At 45.0% G+C, this 20,859-nt stretch overlaps 1 protein-coding gene and 2 long non-coding RNA genes across 3 annotated transcripts; 1 reads left to right on the top strand and 2 right to left on the bottom strand.

Annotated features, from left to right (window-relative positions):
• Window positions 1-8,614: 8,614 nt before the first annotated feature.
• Window positions 8,615-11,714, bottom strand: LOC114015542 (uncharacterized). The gene is made up of 2 exons (XR_003559544.2): window positions 10,757-11,714; window positions 8,615-9,321 (listed from the first exon to the last, which is right to left on the bottom strand). It is a non-coding gene; the product is annotated as an uncharacterized LOC114015542 (long non-coding RNA).
• A 521-nt stretch (window positions 11,715-12,235) lies between these two features.
• On the bottom strand, window positions 12,236-15,817 carry LOC114015523 (uncharacterized). Its single transcript, XR_003559515.2, has 2 exons — window positions 15,618-15,817; window positions 12,236-12,797 (listed from the first exon to the last, which is right to left on the bottom strand). It is a non-coding gene; the product is annotated as an uncharacterized LOC114015523 (long non-coding RNA).
• A 109-nt stretch (window positions 15,818-15,926) lies between these two features.
• On the top strand, window positions 15,927-20,261 carry IER3IP1 (immediate early response 3 interacting protein 1). Its single transcript, XM_055699627.1, has 3 exons — window positions 15,927-16,085; window positions 17,839-17,940; window positions 18,806-20,261. The coding sequence occupies exons 1-3, from the start codon at window positions 15,995-15,997 to the stop codon at window positions 18,859-18,861; spliced, it is 249 nt and encodes an 82-aa protein (XP_055555602.1). The 5' UTR covers window positions 15,927-15,994; the 3' UTR covers window positions 18,862-20,261.
• The last annotated feature ends 598 nt before the right edge of the window (window positions 20,262-20,859 follow it).

The raw sequence follows: 20,859 nt of genomic DNA on the forward strand, positions 1-20,859 counted from the left end.
ATAAGAAATTACTGCTTTAATGGATTCTGAGTGCCAGAGCTCCTGGATGTGGTCAGGCACGCAGAGTAACCCATTGTCCCTCTCCATTTGAGAGCCAGCCTGTTCAGGCCCAGGAGCAGACACGAAAGATCTTCAGCAGATTTATTTCTTTTCTACTTCCCTGCTCAGCAGCGTTCAGACCATCACCTTCCCCAGTGAATTTCCGCAGCAAGTAAGTAGTGCCTCCATATGTTGTTGAGGTTGTGAATCTGTGTATTAAACACGGAGTTCACGCTGAAAGAGTGGAGATGCAACAAATGTGTGTCAAATTGAACATTCAAACTTGAAATTCCAATTTGCACTTGGTGAGTTACGCTGAACCCCCCAGCCGGGAAATGGAAGCACCGCTTGCCTGGTTTGTAACTGATCTACAGACCACAACGGCAAACATTAAGGTGGAACATATGTCTCAGAATTAAGCATGAATGAAGTGTTTTGAATTTAAAAAATCAGCCTTCACGCTGATAAAGCTCAAGAACATGATCCTAGAAAACAAACAACGGAGCAGCCACCGCCTACACAAGCCTAATTCGGTAAACATCCAAGGCGGCTTCTTATCACCGGATGCTTTTTGTTTGTTTTCCTCTTCTGCCAAAGTTTGTACACGTTGCAGTGATGAGGACCCCATAAAACACTTGTGTTTTACAGACTCAGCCCTCAACGCTTCCACCAGCTGGCATCATAAAGAAAAGAAAACAAGGATACTTACCCGGTAGTGGATGCGGTTGTACGTGCAGTATGCATAGCCTAAGGCTGTGTCTATACTAACCACTTGAACTCGGCTGTATAATTAAATCGTTGCAGTGGCCCTGGCAGGATGGTGTTTGAGGCCGCTGATGTCCTGGGGAGCAGTTCCCAGCATGGATAGCAGGTCAACCCAGACCTGCAGCCGTTCCGATGGCAGTTTGTACGTGGCCACCCGGAGCCAAAAGGTAAGGGTTTCATGGGGTGGGTGCAGCCTTGCGGTGCCACGTGGGAACGGTTCCAGCCACGGTTAATTTACTGGCATACGATAACCCATATTGTTGCTGTCCTTAACAGAAAGTGAACATCGTGTCAGCATGGAAAATGAACATTCAGCTTTTCTTACACATGACGCGCAGCTGGTTAGCACCTTTAAGAAACCTGTGTAGTTGACCAAATGCCCCTTCTACAGCTATTACCACAAGAGAGGCAAAAGGTAACAGCTGTATTACAGGTTTTAGTTTTAATCTTTCTTTCATCAAAATCCCCCGAGAATGGCAAAAACCACAGCACAGGCTACACACTGAGCTGTGACTTGAATTTTCCTGGGTGCTTCAACGAACAATAAATAGATTTGAAAAGCTCGTCAGCGATTGACATTCATTTTTTCCCCCGCAGAGCTCGGTTACCAGAAATTGCCCACAACATCTACAAACTGAGCTCTGGCCTTCAGACATGGTGGTGCTTCTCCAGGAGGTAGGTCTTAACCTCCTTTGCTTCTGAGATTCTTAGCACAGATATTTACGCTGGTGAAGAAGCACACCAAGCAAAAGCATAAAGTTATGTGCTTTCCCTTACTTAAGAGCACGGGAACAGACCTTCTCTCAGGACCATACTTTTAGGTGCCTTAGAACCACCTCCCTCAAAGACTTTTTTTACCTTTTGTTGCCCCTGTTCTGAAACGGCAGGTGCAATCCAGTGAATTGTGAACAAGTTATCTGAAGCAGACAGCATATCTGAGCATTTACTGCTCTCGAGATTGATCATACTGATGAATAAATACCTTGATTATTATTAAAAAAGTTATCTCTGTATGAATAGGCCAATTAAAGGCGTTACAACGAAGATTTGGAAGTTTGGTCTGAACTGGGTGTTGCAAGCAGGATAAGGCCCTGCTAACTGATAGTAAATGAATTCTCTTTGTGTGCTTTTTGTGCTACTGATCAACTCTTGACCGTTCCTTTGTTTTTTCTGTGAGGGACTGAAGTTCAGGTTGCCTCAAAATTCTTCCTTTTCTGTAATTTTAATGTAAAGCTTGAAGGCAGTTGTGCCAAAAGTTATGTATAAATTTTGCAGTGTACAAAAATGAGCACATTCTCTGCAAAGCTGTATTTTTTAGGCTGTATCAACAAGGAATTAACAAAAACAAAGCCTGGCATTTGCTCTGACCCTCATGGAGAACTGCTTTTACCCCACTGGATTTCAGAGTAGAATTGCTCTACTAAGCAAAACTGTTGGGAGAGCTCCTGTAGGACGTCTCACTGTTTTCTTTTTGTCTCGTGTAGCTTTTCTTTCCTCTGAGAGGTTTTTCCATGGAGTTTATGCCCAGAAGACCATGGCAGGGCGGTTGGAACTAGATGATCTTTAAGGTCCCTTCCAACCCAAACCATTCAATGATCCTGATTCTGAATGTGTTTTGATGCAATTTGATTCAGCTGGCTTGGACTATTCAGTACATTTTTGAGAGGGCTTTTTTTGCACTATAGTAAGGTTTCCCTTGGGACATACACTGATGTGAAATACTTCATCTCCAAACTAGTAGCCAGGTATTTGCTAATAAATCCCAGAGCAGGTAAATAACCTACAGCTGCAGTAAGAAGCTCAGGTCCTGTGTATGGCTCGGATCCTTGCGCCCTGTGGCTTGTCTCTCTGCGGCCACGTCCACAATTGGCTCGTTGTCCTGGTCTTGCTGGGTTGGTTTTATCTGTGCTGGCAGTATGCAGTGGTGGACTGCACCCAATCTGCGTGAGATAAAATGTTCTGCAGGAAAGAGCTGCCTCCTCCACCGCAGCTCCCCACTCTGTGATCTCAAGCTTCTCCACAAACCTCAGTTCGGAGTGAGGCAAATACTGGGATAAAAAAGAAAAAAAAATAAATCAGATGTTATAGATCCCCTTCAGGAATATCCAGAACATCCCATTGCTTTTTCCTTAATGTCTCTGAATGTTCAATGAAAGTGAATTTCCATTCACAAGAGGAGTCTGCAGAGAAGAACGTGTCCCAGACACTAACATCATGTCTTCATACTGGTACATACAAGGGATGGAGATTACCATGTAGGTGTTCAGTGGGTTGCAGGAGTGAGGTCTGCTGTGTATTTAGCATCATTTCCCCTCAGGGCACGGGCTAAATACCAGAGGAGTCACTAAAGAGGCTCCCATTGACTTTGGTGAGCTTTGGATCAGACTCCAAATCACAAATGGGTTTCACAAAGCCCCTTAGGTTTCAGGTTGAGTTTTCTGTTTGTTTGATAAAGAAGGAAAGCATTGGTGTCAGCCTGAATATAAAGTCCTCCCTTCGCAGGAAGCCTTTTGTGGCATATACAACTTGGAAATGGGTTTTAACATCATGCTTGCTCTGGCTCAAAGGCAAATAAAAGGCCAATGATGCCCTGGAGCGAGGAGAGAAGGTACCTACATACTGGATGTCCTCCTCTATGGATGGTACAGAATGGATAATTGATGTAGGGCTTAACCAAGAACACACCTGCATACATCTGCAGGCCTGCTCTCTGCTGTTGACCTCAGTGTAAAATCTATTTAATGGGAGATCATTTGCTGTTTTCTTATGCCACAGAGAAAAACTTACAGCCGTGGGCATTATCGAAACGTGCTGTGTGGTTTGGACTGTGGACATCTGAAACCCTGCCAAACAATCTCTGGGGTACTTGAAGAGGTGTTTTGGTCCTGTTTGGTACTAGCAGTGAGGCAAGAGGCGTTTAAATGATTTTTCAGCCATTTATCCAGGCGCACAGAAAAATGTGTCAATCTCTGTTGTTAGTTTTGAAATAACCTGCCAGTCTGGAGTGTATTAATGTATTCTGTGTGAGGGTATTAATGCAAAGGAGTCCCCACCCTAGAACACCACTCCTTCTGTGATCACAAAGCACAGGTAATTACATTTTTTCACAAGATAACTCGGTGCAGTTGCCAGCTCAGCCCCGGACTGGCAGTAAGGACTAGCGGCTTTTGCAGAGCAAACCAAGGTCCAGGTCTGCGGAGGTGTGACTCCCCTAACAGATGAGGTGGTGGGTGCTGCCGGACGAGACTGATGGTATCCTGCTGCCCACGGTGCAGCGAAGAACAGTTACACCATGCTGCAAGAAACACCAAAATGAAGAATGTTTGAAACCCAGCTTTGAACGGGCCATCACCAATTCACAGCTCAGCGGCAGCTCCTTACATGCCTGCCTCATTCCTTTTGTGCAAAGAGCCATTTTGGTCTGCCTGACACCCAAAAAGCAAGGACAGGTCTCAGACTTACTGAGGTCCTGTCATCGCCCCTTGGCCGGGAGCCATCTCAGCTGAGGGGTTCTCTTGCCTGGAGAGCACCCGCACCACCAGGCTGCTGGAGGAGACCCAGAGGCACCATGCTTGGGACACGGCGTCTTTCCACAGGGACTTCTGAATGCAAACTGCAAGGGTGGTTTTGCTGGAGGAGTTAATGCAGTTGTAGTGTGCCAGAATTGGTCCAGTGCCCAGAGAAAACCCTGGCAGGCTTCTAGGTGGAGTCCAGCTGTGTCTCCTGCTCCACCAGAAAGATTGTGAAAGGAATTGCTTAACAAAAGGATGGTGAGTAAACCTCTCTTTGATCCACCTCCACACTTTATTGACTGGCCATAAACAGAAGAGATTGTTCTGCCCTAATAAAAACCTTGGAGAGAAGAAAGCAATCAACAGAGGCAAATGAAGTGAGCAATTAAGTCTGAAACCCTTCGGACCACCTTTACTTTGCAGCAAGGTCAGCAGCATGGCACTGATGCAAGCGTCTCCAGCAGCCACAAGGTAATCCAGAAATCTGTAATCTTATTCTGCTCTAGATTTAAATGACCATGGTTTATTTTCTTAACTTTTTTCAAGCTGAAGGGTGACACTGAGGTGCTCCTTAGGACATCTTACTGATGTGACAAAAGGAGGTTGTATCGTTTGGGGCTGGAGGACTCTGTCATAAGCAAATGATCTTCCATTTGCAGTAACAGAATCACAGAATGGTTTGGGTTGGAGGGGACCTTAAAGACCATCTAGTCCACCCCCTGCCCCGGGCAGGGCCACCTCCCCCCAGCCCAGGTGGGTCCCAGCCCCAGCCTGGCCGCGGGCACTGCCGGGGACGGGGCACCCACAGCTGCCCCGGGCAGCCTCTGCCGGCGCCTCACCACCCTCACAGGGAACAATTTCTTCCTTACAGCTGATCTAGATCTCCCCTCTCTCAGTGCAAAGCCTTTCCCCCTTGTCCCCTCGCTACAGGCCCTGGTACAGAGCCCCTCTCCAGCTTCCCTGTCGGCCCCTTTAGGCACTGGAAGGTGCTGTAAGGTCTCCCCGGAGCCTCCTCTTCTCCAGGCTGAGCCACCCCAGCTCTCCCAGCCTGCCCTCAGCAAAGGTCCTCCAGCCCCTGATCATCTCCATGGCCTCCTCTGGACTCACTCCAAGATGCCTGTGTCCTTCTGTTGGGCTCCAGCTGTCCTTGCATCAGTGGAAATTTCACAAGACCCTGAAACAGCTTCTGGGCCATCATTTCAGGTTATTCACAGGCACTAATGGGTGAGAGGCAAAGCCTGGACACTCTGCTTTGCTACACAATTATCCTGCCTCATTTTACTGTCCAAGCTTTATAAAAGAAGCTGCAGATCCCTCTGGTTCAGGTCCATAGGAGGGGAAATGGTTTTCAACTCAAAGAGGGGAGATTCAGACTAGACAGAAAGGAAGAAATTGTTGAGGATGAGGGTGGTGAGACACTGGCACAGGCGGCCCAGAGAGGTGCCCGATGGCCCATCTCTGGGAACATCCAAGGCCAGGCTGGACGGGCTCTGAGCAACCTGATCCAGCTGAAGGTGTCCCTGCCCATGGCAGGGGGCTGGGCTGGAGGGACTTTGAAGGTCCCTTCCCACCCAAACCATTCCGTGGTTCTGTGATTCTATGTCATATACAGTACTTCAGTCTGAGCAGCGTTTCAAAGCTGGTGTCATTGTATAAATGTGAGTATGGATTTTGCTTGGCTTTTTTCTTATAGTTTTGAATTTTCTTCACTCCCTCACTTTTTTCTTATGCAGCCTGTGGCTACACTGATTTTTCATAATAATTCCCTTTGAAGTTAAGCTTATTGATGCCAAGAGTGGAATTTAAGGTGCAACATCGAAGACTTCAGATACAAGCTGTTTCATACCAAAGAACATATTGGCGGACAGTTTATTCCTGCATTTATTAACTGGATGTCATCAGAATGCATCCTGTGACTCTGCTTTTTATTTCTATGCTGGAAAAAGAGCTAGAATCAAATGAAATAATGATTGCAAATTTGCGTAGCACACGTGCAAGCTGGAAATACATGGGTGCTTGTGTGTGTCTGTGTATGGCTGTATTAGTACAAGGTGGCACCTGAATTTAACTCAAGCACTTGCTTTTTATCCATCACACCTTCCCGTAATAAGGCATGTCATAGTTTTAAGCCTCTAAAAGAGGAATATGATCATAAAACCAAGAGGCAGGAGATCTCCTAGAAATTCCCAGCCATGCCACAGACTCTCTGACTGATGTAAGACAAATTGTTACCTTCAGTTTCCCTGTCTTGACATTAGGTTAATGATGCTCCTCTGCCTTACATGCTTGCTCTGAAGAAAGCTCTGCTTATCATTTTGAGAAACTTGGTGCTTGGGTGAGGGTTTTGGTGACAGGCAGTATTGCTGTGGTAAGGTAATGTTATTTGTCACAAAGCAAGAAATTGTATTTTGGGCCCCCATTATTTTTCCATCCAGTTGTTGATCACTCCTAGTTACTTTCTTATGTGATGGCTGAGATTTTTTACAGGAGTTAAGCACTCCACTTCTGGAGGCAATAAAAGAAAAGGTAAAACCTCCACTCAAGAAACCTGGGCTTGGTTACCTTTTCTGCTAAAGTCTCCCATCTGTGTCCTGGGGCAGATTGGCTGGGATTAGATAAAAGTGTGTGCTAGATGTGCTGAAGCGTGATGCCCACGTGCTTGTCCGTGCCAAGATTAGATGCCATGGACAAACACGAAGTCAAACTCAAGACACTGGGGAAGCCTACTGCCTTAAGAGAAACATCCAGGTGTTTGATGTCAGATTGAACTCTGCCTTTTGGATCTGTCCCTTAACCCGTCTTGCTTTGATTTCCAGTCTGCAAAGTGGTGTTAGCAGAATCTGTCTCACGAGGAAGTTGTAAAGATAATTCACATTAGAGACAGTGAAATGCTCAGACATCATAAATGGATATAATATAAGTGTGCTGGTTTTGAACATTAGACTGCCATCTGAATGTTGGCTTTCTTCTTCAGGATGGTCACTGCTGCTGACGAGGGTTTCCACAACACGGTGGTTTCCGAGGAAGAAGGTGTTTTACTCTCCTGTTTGTTTGTTTTCATTAGCATTTTATATCAGTTTTGCAATGTTCATTTGTGTCATGACACCGCCGAGAGGCACCAGGCAAGTTACCAAGGATGTAAGGTTGGCAGGTACGGAGTGTTGAATGAGCTCAAAAAAGGAATGACTCACTCAGCCTTGTTACACCTGTTCCTGTTGGTGTTTTAGAGTGGGAAGAATGGTGGGAGTACCAGGAGCTGTTGCAGCAGAAGGGAGGAGTGGGGGACGTGAAGGCAGGGGTAGGTAGGGGATGTTAGACAAATTTCACTCCTTTAAGTTTGGAATTAAAACCAAGGGCAAAAAAGGGTGGAAGCAGATTGAAAAAAAGGTGGAAGTGGATGGGGGGTGCTGGCTGGAGAGGCAGTAAGATTCAGGATCCTGCTACCCGCCTGTGAACAGGTGGATAATATGTGGAGTAACTTTGTGGTCTGACAGTGCAGGGCAGACTTTTCCACCCTGAGGTCCATAGGGTTGGGTTTCAGTTGCAGTTCTGCTTTGTACTTTGATAGATCAAGACCCATGAGTTAATTAACTGAGCTGTGAGGTTTTTGAAGAAGTCATTCCCAGGAATACCGTTATGACACGGAGCTGGCTATCCCCTTCCATCCATGGCTTGCAGCAGGAGGCCCATCAGTATTTGCAACCTGTAACAACCTGAGGTCGTTTCACAAAAGGTTGTGTTTCATAAAGCCATTTGTTGGAAAACTCACCAGTGATTTCTGTACTCTCTTCAAGGTTTGTCACCATCTACTTACAATATTATCATGGTGTCTCTCAGTGGAAGCCTCTTGCTGTTGGTTGCCATCAGCGTAGCAATAAGCGTTCTCTGGAGGTGAGTGTTCGGGCAGCAGGGGAGGAGCCGGGGTTGCCAAGGAAGTGTGTGCAGTGATGAATTCCTGCAGGAGCCGAGTGTGGTCACGGAGCCCATGGGAAGAGCCTGCCAAACCCAAGTGCTTCTTGGGGTCCTCCCAGCCTCCTTCCCCATCAGCCCACAGCAAGGTGTGATAACGGTGGCTGGAGGATTGCCGGGCTGGGTGTGTGGGTAATATCAATTTAGGGCAGTAGCATTTTGGTTTGTTTTATAGCTGGTCCACATGCTTCTCCCCATCCTCAGATTTGTCACGTGTATATATGTATTGAAATTTTATTGAGGAAAATTAAGAGACCCAAGCCTCTAATTTCTCACTACTGACAAACATTTCATTTTTTTCAAGAACAACCTGAAGTCATAAGAAGAGGCACGTCCCTTCGGATGTTTATTTCTATAATGAGAAAGCAGACAATGTTTTGAGAAATCTCTTCAAACAAAAATTTTGTTCAGCTTTAGTTTGAATGCATCTAGCCAAATGGAGGAGGGCCATGGGGTCATAAGACTTGTTTTATGCTGAAGGGTGGAAGATTAGGGGGAGGGGAACAGGTCACCTCTATAATTAATTAAATCAGCTTTATCCCAGCTATTGGTTCTGTACTGCCATTAGTTATATCCCATTATTAATTGGATTGTGTTCAAAATACAAACAGCTCTTTATGCTTATCTGACACCTAATGATTCGTTTTGCTCCATTTCTGTTGTGCCAGGCGCTGCATATCTAATTACTCCTCCAAAGATCTCAGTCCACCTGAGGTGGTTGAAAACACTATGGTGACGAGCAATAGCTCTGATAAGATTTCAACAGTGGATTTGACTGGCCCGGTGTGTGTGTGTTACGTTTCTGACAACTGAACTGTTATCCCCAGAGCCTGCCATCTCTGAAGAGACAGTTTCATTTTAGAGTTATTGTTGTTCTCCTTTGCTGGCTCAATCTCAGCGCCAGAGCAGTGGTGGCCCACAGCTGCTTCCATCTGTGGCTTTCTTCTGGAGGGAGAAGTGGATGAAGGACCTGGGGGTGTGCTGCGAGCTGATGGGCAACATGAGGTGTTTTCATTTTCTCCACCATAGCTTTCGACTGTAGACTCGAACCACACCAGTATTAGAAAACACAGGAAAATAGATTTTTTTTTTTAATGAAAGTGGAGAAAAAGCGTAGATATACATACCTTATCTCTGTGAAATGTTGCGTTAAAAATTTCTTATAGAGACTTACATCTATCCATTTATCTCTTTCTGTGGGATGAGTCATGGGGGAAAAAAAAAGGGGGAGGGCAATTTCTGGTAATTTTTACAAAGGTTTCTCAATCCCTCTGACTCAGACGTGAATCCCACAGGTTATGCTGAGACCTAACCTTTCGCGCAGGGTTTCCTACTAGCTGTACAACTCTGTGGCTATGCGACAGATCGCAGTCTCTTCAGTCACCAGGTCTGTGATTTTTTTTTAATCTGCCCACTTTTACAGCCCGAAGGAAGATACCGTCTATTAATCTTTAAACTGAGTGCTGCAACTTTCCCAGCACCGATGACCTCTGTCTCTGGCATGACACCAGCTTGCTGAGGAACGAGCCTGGCTGTTGTCCCTGTTCAGGTGGCAGTTACAGGGAACAGGTTAGTCTGAGGTCTGGCAGGGAGAGAGATAGGTGTGCTCCCTGGGTCTGGCCAGCCTGGTCCAACTTCATGCCCTTTGCTAACTGCTGCTGGGAACCCTGCAAGACCTGCAAGATACATAATCTATTTATTTTACCAACTTTCTTGGCCTACCTCCTGCATATTTTCCATATAAGTGGATGGAAAAAATCAAAAGAAGCAGGAGAAAAGCCCTTTTTCTAGCGGGCAATCCTCCATAAGGGGTCTGGCACGGTCCGCTTTGCCTTTGTGCTCACACGTTGCAGAGCACTGGAAGTCCCTGCAGGAGCACTAAGGCACTTCAGAGTTGCCAGCAGGTCGGAAGGGTCGTTGGCATCAGTGGCTGTGCCTTAGCTAACCTCGGTGGAAGTAGTGCTCTCAGGACTCATGTTTTCAAACGGGAGACCTAAGGTCTGCCAGATATATGAAAAGGAAGGCTACAGCCGATGGATTTCCTCCTCTTCGCAGCTCAGATGGGGCCAGCCATTCACAGGGGAAGCTGTTGGTGGAGAGTCTGGCCCCAGCAGGACACACTGTGGCACCAACATGGTTGTGTAAGCTCCTGTATGTGGTGCTTGTCAAAACAGAGACTTGGTGTCACAGCACTCTCCAAACTAGCCAGCTGCAGCAAGGTCTTTCACGATCACATACCAGCATACTCTTCACGACAGTCCCTCTGCTGCCTTCTCCTAGTCTCTCCTCATCCAGGGTGTGTGTGCTCTGTCTCTCCTCTGCTTCTTCCTCCTCTCTCTTCCTCGGCTGCTCTCTCTTCCTTGGCTGCCCAACCTCTTAACAGAACCAGCCACAGCTGTACCTTACTACATTGGCCAACCCCCCCACCCCTGAAGCCAGCCCACAGCTGTATATTATCAATGTTAATTTACCCAGCTTCATTCCTCTACAACTTAGGGTAGGCACAGAAGGATGAGGCTCTCCTGCACAGATCCACGCAGGCATTTCATAGACCTGAGTGGCAATCTGTGTGCGGTGCTGCAGAGGCAGTTGGACTTCGGTCACCATGACACCACCTCTGTATTTGTGCCCAAAGGGCAGTTTGGGTAATTTTTCTGTTAGCAGAGATGGAAACCAGAACTGATTCTGAAGCTGAGGGGATGTGTCAGCCATCCCTGGCAGAGGCTCAGCCACAGCAGGACCCTTTGACATTAGGCCATATTCCCATTCAAAATATCACTGCTGACACCATTTCCTACAGTCTGATGGAAGCACGTGCTTGCGTGTCTGTGGTGGCAAACACCCAACTCATTGCCTGTAAGAGCCTGTGCCACTTTGGTCTCCCTCTTCCCATGTCTGTATTTAGTGAGCTGCTCCTGCCTGTCCACTGCCCGTAACACCAGCCTCAGGCACCCCTTCTCTTCGCTCTCCCTAATACCCCTGCTCTCTCTTCATGCCGCTCGCTGCACACAGACAAAATCCACCCCCTTTCAAAATTCATGGAGCTGTTTCCTCATCCTCCTCTAAATCCCTCCTTAAGACTCGCTGCAGCCTCAACACCTGCAAATCCTGACCGTCTGTCAGCAGTAAGGCAGGGCTAAGCAGAGACTTCCAATTCTCTGACAAAGTCTATTATTTTCTTGCTGCCTCGCCCCCCATATTGGCCTGCTTTGATATCCACTGTCTTCCAGCTGAGACATGGACTGGAAAATCCCTACACCAGTCATCTCTGAAAAATATCTATAAGGTACTGAGTGTAACAGGCTTTGGTTCTGGACTGGTGTATTCCAGCTTGGACACAATGCGAACGGTGACCAGGGTGAAGATGCCAATAATCGTAGTGCAAAATACTGTAACATAATGTAATACTGTACTGTTGATAATACCAAGGTGAACAGCAGCTGACATTTAAAGGCCATTGCAGAGCCAAGTATGATAAACATAGGAAATGGCATCAATAAATTTAGGTGTAAATTCAGAATTTTGTATTTGTTTTTCCTTTGCTCTTCAATCCCCAGGCAGTGCTTTTGTGTATGAAGCCATATCAATGTCCTCTCAAGGTACAAGTCTCAGGAAAGCCAGCAGGCTGTGATTTTGAACAGGACAGCTATTCCCTTTCCAAATAAGTAAGGGCAGAGATGATAATCGTGCGGCACGTTCAGAGTCACAAAGATCTTTTCTGTGCCTAGCCGGTGAAGGATAAGAACCAGATACATGTTCTCACAGATGTACAAAATCTTACTGCATTCCCAGCTTTGGTGGTTAAAACAAACAACTGGATGTTAAAATCCATTGAATACTCAATTTGTGTGGCAAGAGACATGTTACGCTGTAGGATGATGCATCGTTAACCTTTGCAACTGTTTGACAGCGCAATGGGTGTGACGAGTAAAGGATGACAAAGGCTGTAGTTTAACTGTGAAATGTAGCTGTGGGATTTATTTATAGCACCGAACTGAGTCACAGAACCTAAATTTTTCACATACGCAGGGTTCTTCAGCCAATGGAGTTAGGGATGGCAGAGCTTGGTACGTGGTAGGCAGGTGTAAGGATTCCACTCCTTGATGCAGTACCCTGTTACACACAGTGCAACGCTTTGTGTCCCTTCAGAGCCCTGAGCCCCGTTACGGTACAACGACGATGTCGCAAGCTTCCTTCTGGGCTCCAAGGGTGAATATTTAAAAGTCTGCTCGTCTTCAGCTCATGAGGTATGACTGGGCCCACTGGAAAAGCTCACCTGGACGCACACATGCATTAGCAACCGCTTGGCATGAAGCACCGAAAACAGAGAGATTGACGCCATGTTCCCATTAAAGTCTTTTCAGTGGCAATTAGAGGAGCCAAATCAGGGTAAAAGAGCTGCCACCAACAAAATCCTTTCTTCGCTTTCAGCTTGGGGATGGTTGGGCTGATTTCCAGCCTTCCCTGTGTCTCAAAAATACTGGTATGGGTATGTCTGGGTAGGAAATATACCTAAAGAGGAAGTTAAAGCTAGTTCAGAAAGTAGACTCAGAAGACTGTAGCAAGTGAGGCGAAGAACTGAAGTAATGGGAAGACTTCCTTTAATTTGCTCATCAGGAATAAACTAACGTAATCCCAAAACCCTGGTGGAACAAGCCCAAGTCCTGTTAACTGTAGAGCATAGTTAGACCCAAGGAGCTGTGCTCTGCTTGACACTATTGAACAATAAACTGAGAATAAAAAGTACCAAGGTCTTCACAATACTTCACCAGCCTGAAGTTTAATCCTTTGATATCTGTAAGGTGGTTTAAAACTCTCCTTTATGGTGATGGACTGCACTCTGCAGATGACACCACAGGAATTTACTGCATTGAAACGTAACACCTTAATGAAAAAAAAAAAAAAAAGAAAAAAGCTTTCCTTCTAAAGCAAGCAACTTTGTCTGGTTTTCCCTTCAACCACCTAACACGATGATTCAGAGAGAAGACTCATGTGGTTGTTGAGTTGCCATGATGGATTTTACAAAGGGGAAAATCACATCAAGTTTATGTAAGCTTGATAGCAGCTGCTCTTTGGAAATACATCTTAATTATGGGTAAAAATACTAAGCCATAACTTGTATACTTATTTTAAAAACCTCATTTTTTTTCAGTGCCATAATCCTAAACATTAGCTCTTCACTGAGGTCAGTATTTATTTATAGGTTGGATACCGTAAGGAGGTAGCCCAGGAAATGCTACTTGATCCTGGTGGTTATTAGACAAGTCTGTTAGTGACCCCTCATATTTATCTGTATTTAATTATAGAATTACTGCCATAATGCCCTAAGTTATGTCTGAGAACAAGAGGCAGTTCCATTTGTGAGCCCATTATATGCCAGCAATCACAACTTCTTGAAAAATAGTAATGACCTTTGGGATGAAATCTTTTCAGCCCAATATTGACTTCCCCTGTGCGTATGGAGTTTGGTAAAAATCAAGATCAGCCTTTTTTATTATTTATAAACACACGGAAAAAGATGGTTTGAGTGATTAAAAAAAGCTTTTTGTGAACTTTTGGCACCCCTGGGTAACTAGAAATGGCTCCATTTTAAAATGTTAAACTGATAGCTTTTAGGAGGTTTGTAGTTACACCAAATTTTAAAAATACTTAAAAATCTTCAAAAAATAAACGTGTTGGAATTCTTGAGCTTGCAAGTGTCTGTTCACAGGTGCCAGTACACCTGTGTATTCACATTAACTGCTGGCATACACGAAGGCGATCACATGCATGTTTGCAGAATCAGAGCCAACATGTGGAAATATTTTGAGCTTTCATGTAAGAAAATACTTCAGTGTATGTTCAATGGCATTGGTCTCCCTGGAAATTGCACTAGATGTTTTGCTCGCTTCCTTGAGTTGAGGCTGTATTCCTTCTCAAGACTGAAATGACAAATAGTTCTGATCAGATGACAAAACTCAGACAAATATGTTTGATTTCTGTTCTCTGTTCTATCTCCCTTGTTCAATTGTAGTAATTTGGGGCGTAAGTTAGTAACAAAATATGCTATGGCTGTGATGGTGGGGTGCTTTCTCTTGCTTCCAGTTAAAATGTGACATTATTTAATAGTAACATTTATTTAGATGCAAAATACTACGTCGTTGACTATACTAAAGCCAGGTGTTTTGGCAAGGCAAGACAACAAGCAGCACCCGACGTGGGCTTCTTTACGGCTAATTCACATGGTGTCCAAGCATCTATTAGTCTTACGGTCCCAATGCTTAATTAGTTGCTGATGTATCAGCTCATGTCATGCTTGCTGGTGAGTGGATCTTAACCCAGAGCTCAAGCATGAAGATAGAGTATCGATAAACCCTGAATAATTTGCCCGCATCATATCAGAAGGCTGAGGCAGGGCAAAGAATCAAGATGGGGTCTCGCCAGTCCACCACATTAAGCACAAAGTTGTCATTTCTATCAAGGCGGATGAGTCTAATAACCATCAAAGCACAGTGATTATGCAAATCATTGTACCCTGATTGAGTAATAAAAGCTATCAACCATCCGGAGTGAAGGGGTTTGCATATTGTATGATTACTGAGAAATAAAATCAGAGTGGTTATGCAAATCATCCCCTTCAGCCAATCGGACTGAAAGTTGCAAGGGAAAAAAAATGTGTATTTATGCATCAATAACTATACAGTATCCCTGAGCTCCAGTTATTATTATTTTTGTTATTTGACTGCAGAAGCAGCCAGAGGCCCTGATCAATCCAATATAAAATATAATTGTTTTCTTTTGGATTCTGCTGCAAATCTTGACTTCCGCAGTCATTATGGTTTGGATAAACAACAATTGGGATCCAAGCTGATTTCCTGCTAGAACAAAAATGTAAATCAATACATACTGAAAAAATACAGGGTAAAAAAAATCCCAGATATTGTCCATAAAATTAAATATTAAACCCCAGATATTGTCCATAAATATAAGAAAGCGGATATTTCCCATCAAATTAAATAAATATTAAAAAAGCAGATATTTTTCATAAAATTAAATATAAAAAAGCAGGTATTGTCTATAAAATTAAATATGAAAAGCAGCTATTAAATATAAAAATGCAGATATTTTCCATAAAATCAAATATAAAAAAGCAGATACTTTCCGTGAAATTAAACATAAAAAGCAGGTATTTTCCATAGTTAAATATAAAAAAAGCAGATATTTTCCATATAAAAAGTGGATATTTTCCATAAAATTAAATATTAAAAAGCTGACATTTCCCATAAAATTAAATACTAAACCCGTATTTTTTCATACAAAGTGGTTTATGTTTTTGACTTCTGTTAACACTACCTTATCAACCCGTGGTGGCGGAGGGCTGCCCCGCTGCCCCACGCCGCGCTGGCCTTCCCCCACCAGCTCCCACTTTTTGCGGGTCACACCATTAAAGTGACGGCTGGGGAAAGCTGAGGCCGCGCCTTCCTCCCCGCTTCAGCCCGGACCGAGGCCGAACGCCACCGAAGCGGCACGTCAGGCTGCCCACGGTACCACCCGCTGCCGTGCGCGCCCACGCCTGACCCCACCGCGGGGCGGGGACCTAGCGCCGGGGGCCCGCCCCCTGCGCCAAGCCCCGCCCCCTGCGCCAAACCGCGCCCCTCCGCTCAGCCCCGCCCCCCGCCACGTCCCCTTCGGGCGCCGGCTCCCGGCGCGGCGGCGCAGCGCGGCTGGCCATGGCGTTCACGCTGTACTCGCTGCTGCAGGCCGCGCTCCTCGTCGTCAACGCCGTGGCCGTGCTGCACGAAGAGCGCTTCCTCCGACACGGTGAGCGGCCACCGCCCGGCCGGCTGCGGGGAGCGGGGCGGGCGGCCCGGGGAAGGCCCTGCCGCCGCCGTGCGCGCCGTGGGCCCCCGCTGCCACGCGCAGCCCGGCCTGGCGGGGCCTCCCGGCGCTGGCGGGGCCCGGCCGCCTCCCTCTGAGCCCGGGGGTGCCGGAGGCTCACCGCGACCCGCCGGGCTCCGTGGGATCCCCCCCCACCCCCCGCGGCCGTTCCTTGCCGGTGCTGGTGCCGGGGGTTGCGGGGGTGGGGGGGGAGGATGTCGGTCTTGAAGGTGAATTTCGGCTGCTGTGGTTGATGTCACTCCTGTCACTGCTTTGCCTCTCGCTTTCCTCCTCGCCCTGCTCCAGAATTTTCTTTTGTTTTTTTTTTTTACATTCCTACAATTTCATCTCTGTCTGTGCCGCTCCCTGCTGTGCTGTGATGGCTGAGATGGTTTCTTTCATTTCGCTGTGCCTTATTTTTGTGATGAGGTAGCGCTTCTCTGTCTTCACACGTTCGCGCCGGTATTTCTGCGGGGCCAAAGAAAGATCCCTGAGGTTGGGCAGCCTTGGCCTTAAAACAAAACACAGAAAAGCCACCGACACAAAGAGTCCACAGACCACCCCCCAGAAATATCACCTATGAACCAAGGTTTCCCGGTTTCCCTGTCTGGAGAATCCTGTTTTCTCCAAGGCGGACTGCGCTAGGATTTTTGGCAGGAGCACAGGTAGTTACCCCGTTCTCCCGTTCCCTGGTAGAATCCACTGTGAGGGATCTGCTCAGTGTGGGTTTGGGGTTTTCTTCTGCTTTCCTGATGAGCAGCAGCTCGAGGGAAAGGGAGATGTGGGGACTGACAGAATGGGTCAAGCCACTTGTCAGCCCCGGGTGACTCAGGAGACTTGGGAGTAACTCCAAGTGCATCCAAGTGGGAATTCAGCAAGGCTGGTGTGGGAGAGGACTTGCCTGCTGCCCCCACCTTGGTGCCCAACAGAGCAAAGGAGACAAGAAAGGGGAAAAAATAACCATTTCAGAGTTGCGTCTGGAGAAAAGAAACGCGCAGGCAGGTTTGAGCATCAAGAGCCGCTTGCATCTCTGCCCCCTCCCCCCTAGACAGGTGACGGCTGTGACCTGCGGGTCTCAAATCCCTGGGCCCATCCCTGGGACCACATGCTCTGCCTCCCCGCAGCGGGTGGGGAAGGGCTTCCCTCTCAAAGGGCTTTGTAAACCTTCGATTGCCCTCTGAAAAGTTCCCAAGTTGTCTTTTTTTAATCATCATCCCAATTTGGCACTTGTGCAAACCATTCTCTGCCAGGTAGCTCGATTCTTGGTGCTGAAGCATCACTTCACACCCAACAATTATTTTGCTGTTTTATCTTCTGGCAAAGGACTGTGAGCAGATTGTGGTTTGGTTTTATTTTGGCAGGTATTTTTTTGGAGCCGAAATAAACTAATTTGTTTCCCTGGCGTGCAGGGAACTGTATTAAGGTGTATTAAAAAGGTAAGGGTTTCCTTCACAGAAACAGGGATCTGTTGTTACTCTTGGGTTTGTTGAAACGTTTAACAGGTTTTAGTATGTTAACATGTGATGGTGAAATAAAGCTAATTGGTTTGTGCTTTGTCTTTCAGTGTTAGTATAAACGTAACCAGATTCAAGATAGATTGCTCGTTAATATTGCTGACAACATTTGTTGCATGGTTTGGGTTGTTTGTTTTGGGGTTTTTTTGTCTAACATGTCTGGCTGGTTTTATGTGACACAGTTGGCTGGGGAAGCGATCAGGGGATTGGAGGATTTGGAGAGGAACCAGGAATTAAAGCGCAGCTAACGAACCTTATTCGAGCTGTACGAACCGTTATGAGAGGTACGCTGGCAATCTTGTTATTTAAATATTACTGTCTGTAAAGTTTTGTTTCTGTGCTTTAACAAAGTAACAGCAGTATTTTGACTTTTTTACCAAACAGCTATTTCTGCTTGGCATTTCCAGTCTCTCCTTCCTTCATGCGTGGACTCTGTATAGGAGGGTGCAGGTCACAGCTGAGGTGTCCTAATGCTGATAAAGTGTAAAACGTTCCCTGACTCTGCCTCTGGCTTGTGGTGCCGCTGCGGTGTCTTGTCTTTCCTTGGAGTGTGGGAGCTGGGGGGAAGCTTGGGGATCAGAGTGCGCAGTTAGCTTCACCTTGGCTAAATCCAATTTTACGTGAAGTACCTGGTGAGGGAAGTGTTAATTCCTGGGATTCTTAAAAGGTAAGCCAGGTTTACAAAGGATGGGGGGAAAAAATAGACTCTTAATTTGTAAGTTACTGATATTTTTTGCACTGTAAAGCACACCAGTAATTCCTTTTGTAGGTGATAATAAAAAGAAAGGAAAAAAATCTTACCTGTCTTGCCCACCACAGAGTGAAAACTGATAAAACCACAGTAAGGCCAAGCATGGAGAAACCACCTTTGAGATGGTTTGGTTTCATTTGGAGAAAGGGTTGTGTGGGTAAAAGCTAAAACATGATGGGTTGTAGAAAAATGCTTAAGCTGTTGCTTCCTACTAATTTTTAGTATCCTAGGCTTTGTTCCTGGCTCCTTCTGTGCATCCTGACTTTGCATAGGAAAATTAAGTGTATTTTTAAAATTGATTTTTGTCCTTAAAAGGTAGTCTCCCAAGCTAATGTGAAGTTCTGTTACTTTATGATGTGGAAAAGAAGATTTTCACAGTTCTTCTTCTTTCTCTGCAGTGCCTCTAATAGCAGTGAACTCCATTACAATCGTTCTGCTCCTGTTGTTTGGTTGAGGATACGTGGTGATAATCTTTTGGACATCCAAAGAAGCAAGTTGCTAACCATCACTGCTCTGAGTTTCCTGGGATCCAGCATGGTTTAGCTGTCAGTTTGACATTCAACTTAAAATAATAAAGACACTATTTCTATTTATCCTATTTCCTAATATTCACTTGCAGTTTAATTAAACAAGATAATGGGATCAATGCAACGACACTGCAAATATATTGGACTATGAGAATTTCTGTTGCTGCCTGTAATAGCATTGACTGTTAGAGTACACGTCATAACATATTGCGATGATTGTCGATAGGATGCGGTTTTTAAATGTCTCGTTACTCAGGGATGAATTTCCTTCAGTACGCTTCCCAATTTATTTTTAAATTAAAAAGCACTTGTTGTTTTTCTTACTTCAATTACTACCGCAGTACTATTTAAGAGAATATGAATTGGGCTCTGAAAACATGTTATAAATTATTGAAGCACAGTTGTGATGCTGAGAGAGATAAAACTAGTTGGGTAAAGTCCTGATTCAGTTCATATTGGAAGTTGAATTTTCCTGGTTTGATCGAGACCAGTATTTTTCTCGTGGTGTTTCACAGCCTGTTCAAACCTATAATGTTTCCTGATGATGGTGAAGTTAAAAATAGATGCAATTGCTATGCAAAATCTAAAAAACCTGTATCTGAAGCTGGGCAACTCTGTTAATTTAGAGTAGCAGGTGATAATTGGTGATTAGCATTTGTTACTGTTCTGTCAAGAATTATACTTTTTAAGATGTGTGTTAAACTTCTGTGTGGTGATTAGTGTGTTGGAAGTGGAGAACCATTTGTTATCTGAGCTTTTGGGGAAGTGTGGGAGTGAAATACTGTGCCCTTTTTAAATGTAATTTGTTAAAAACCCAGCAAATTTGCAGCTTCAATTACTGCTGCTTCTTCCCCTGCCCTCCATCTTGCATTGTTAACAACTTTGAAACTGGGTATGATCCTGCAGTTCTGTCACAGAGAGTATTGCTTTAGTATGGAGTTTGTCTCAGTTACGACTGTTGAGTTAGGTCCGATGCTATGTAGCGGGTCTGAACTGAAGAAGTCTGATCCTCATGAACCTTTTTAGAAAAGTTAAGAATTCTTACATCTGTTCCTCTGCTGGGAGTATTTCAGCTTATCTTTAAAGAGGGAAGGTCAAAGGAAACCTGGCAGTTTCATTATTTTCAAGCAGCGTAGTTTTTCATCTCTTCTTTCGATGTCTTGATGACTAAAGTATACGCTGTTATATGCAAAGATAAATCTGTAAAATGTGTAAATTAATGGTCTTCAATTGCAGTGTTTTGCAGAGTAGAGTATATTCAGGAGGAGAGTTTTTGTTTCCATTTTTTAGTGAAAATTTGTAAATAAATTCTGAATTTCTAAGTTAAGCACTCTTTCGTAACTTGCTCTATGTCGATGTACAGTGGGAATATCCCCAAACTCTGCTTCATTCCTTTCCAGATACCAGAGTTACTGTTCTTACATGAAATACTTTTTTTTCCCTCATCCCTGTGGCAGTTGCGAGTATCATCTCTTCGTTATGAAGCTGTATTTTATGTAGCAAACCTAATGAGCCATGGTAACGTTGGCCTGAGGCAGGATGGGATCATGCCAGTCTTTAAATTTGATAGTAGGTATATCTGTTATAAAGTATTTCTTTATGATTTTGTGTAGTCCAGAGGTGATGAGGCTACAGTCTGGATCAGTTATTTTCATATGTCTTTCTTTCATGGAAACTGGATGGTATGTACATGGAACAGCTAAAACATGGAAGGTATGCAGGCAATTTTGTATTTTTTTTGCAAAAATTCTACAAAAATACAATGTGGTAGATATTTCCATTGCTGATGTGTTGGATTGGAGCACTGAAAATTATTTGAACACAGCTGGCATATCGCTTCCTTTTCATATGTATTGACTGTTAAAACACTAGTTCTTACTAAAATAAAAGCCAGTACTAAAGATTACAAGCAACAGCTTTAAAAA

The sequence above is a fragment of the Falco cherrug genome, chromosome Z (genome assembly GCF_023634085.1).
Source record: "Falco cherrug isolate bFalChe1 chromosome Z, bFalChe1.pri, whole genome shotgun sequence".
Classification (NCBI taxonomy): domain Eukaryota; kingdom Metazoa; phylum Chordata; class Aves; order Falconiformes; family Falconidae; genus Falco; species Falco cherrug.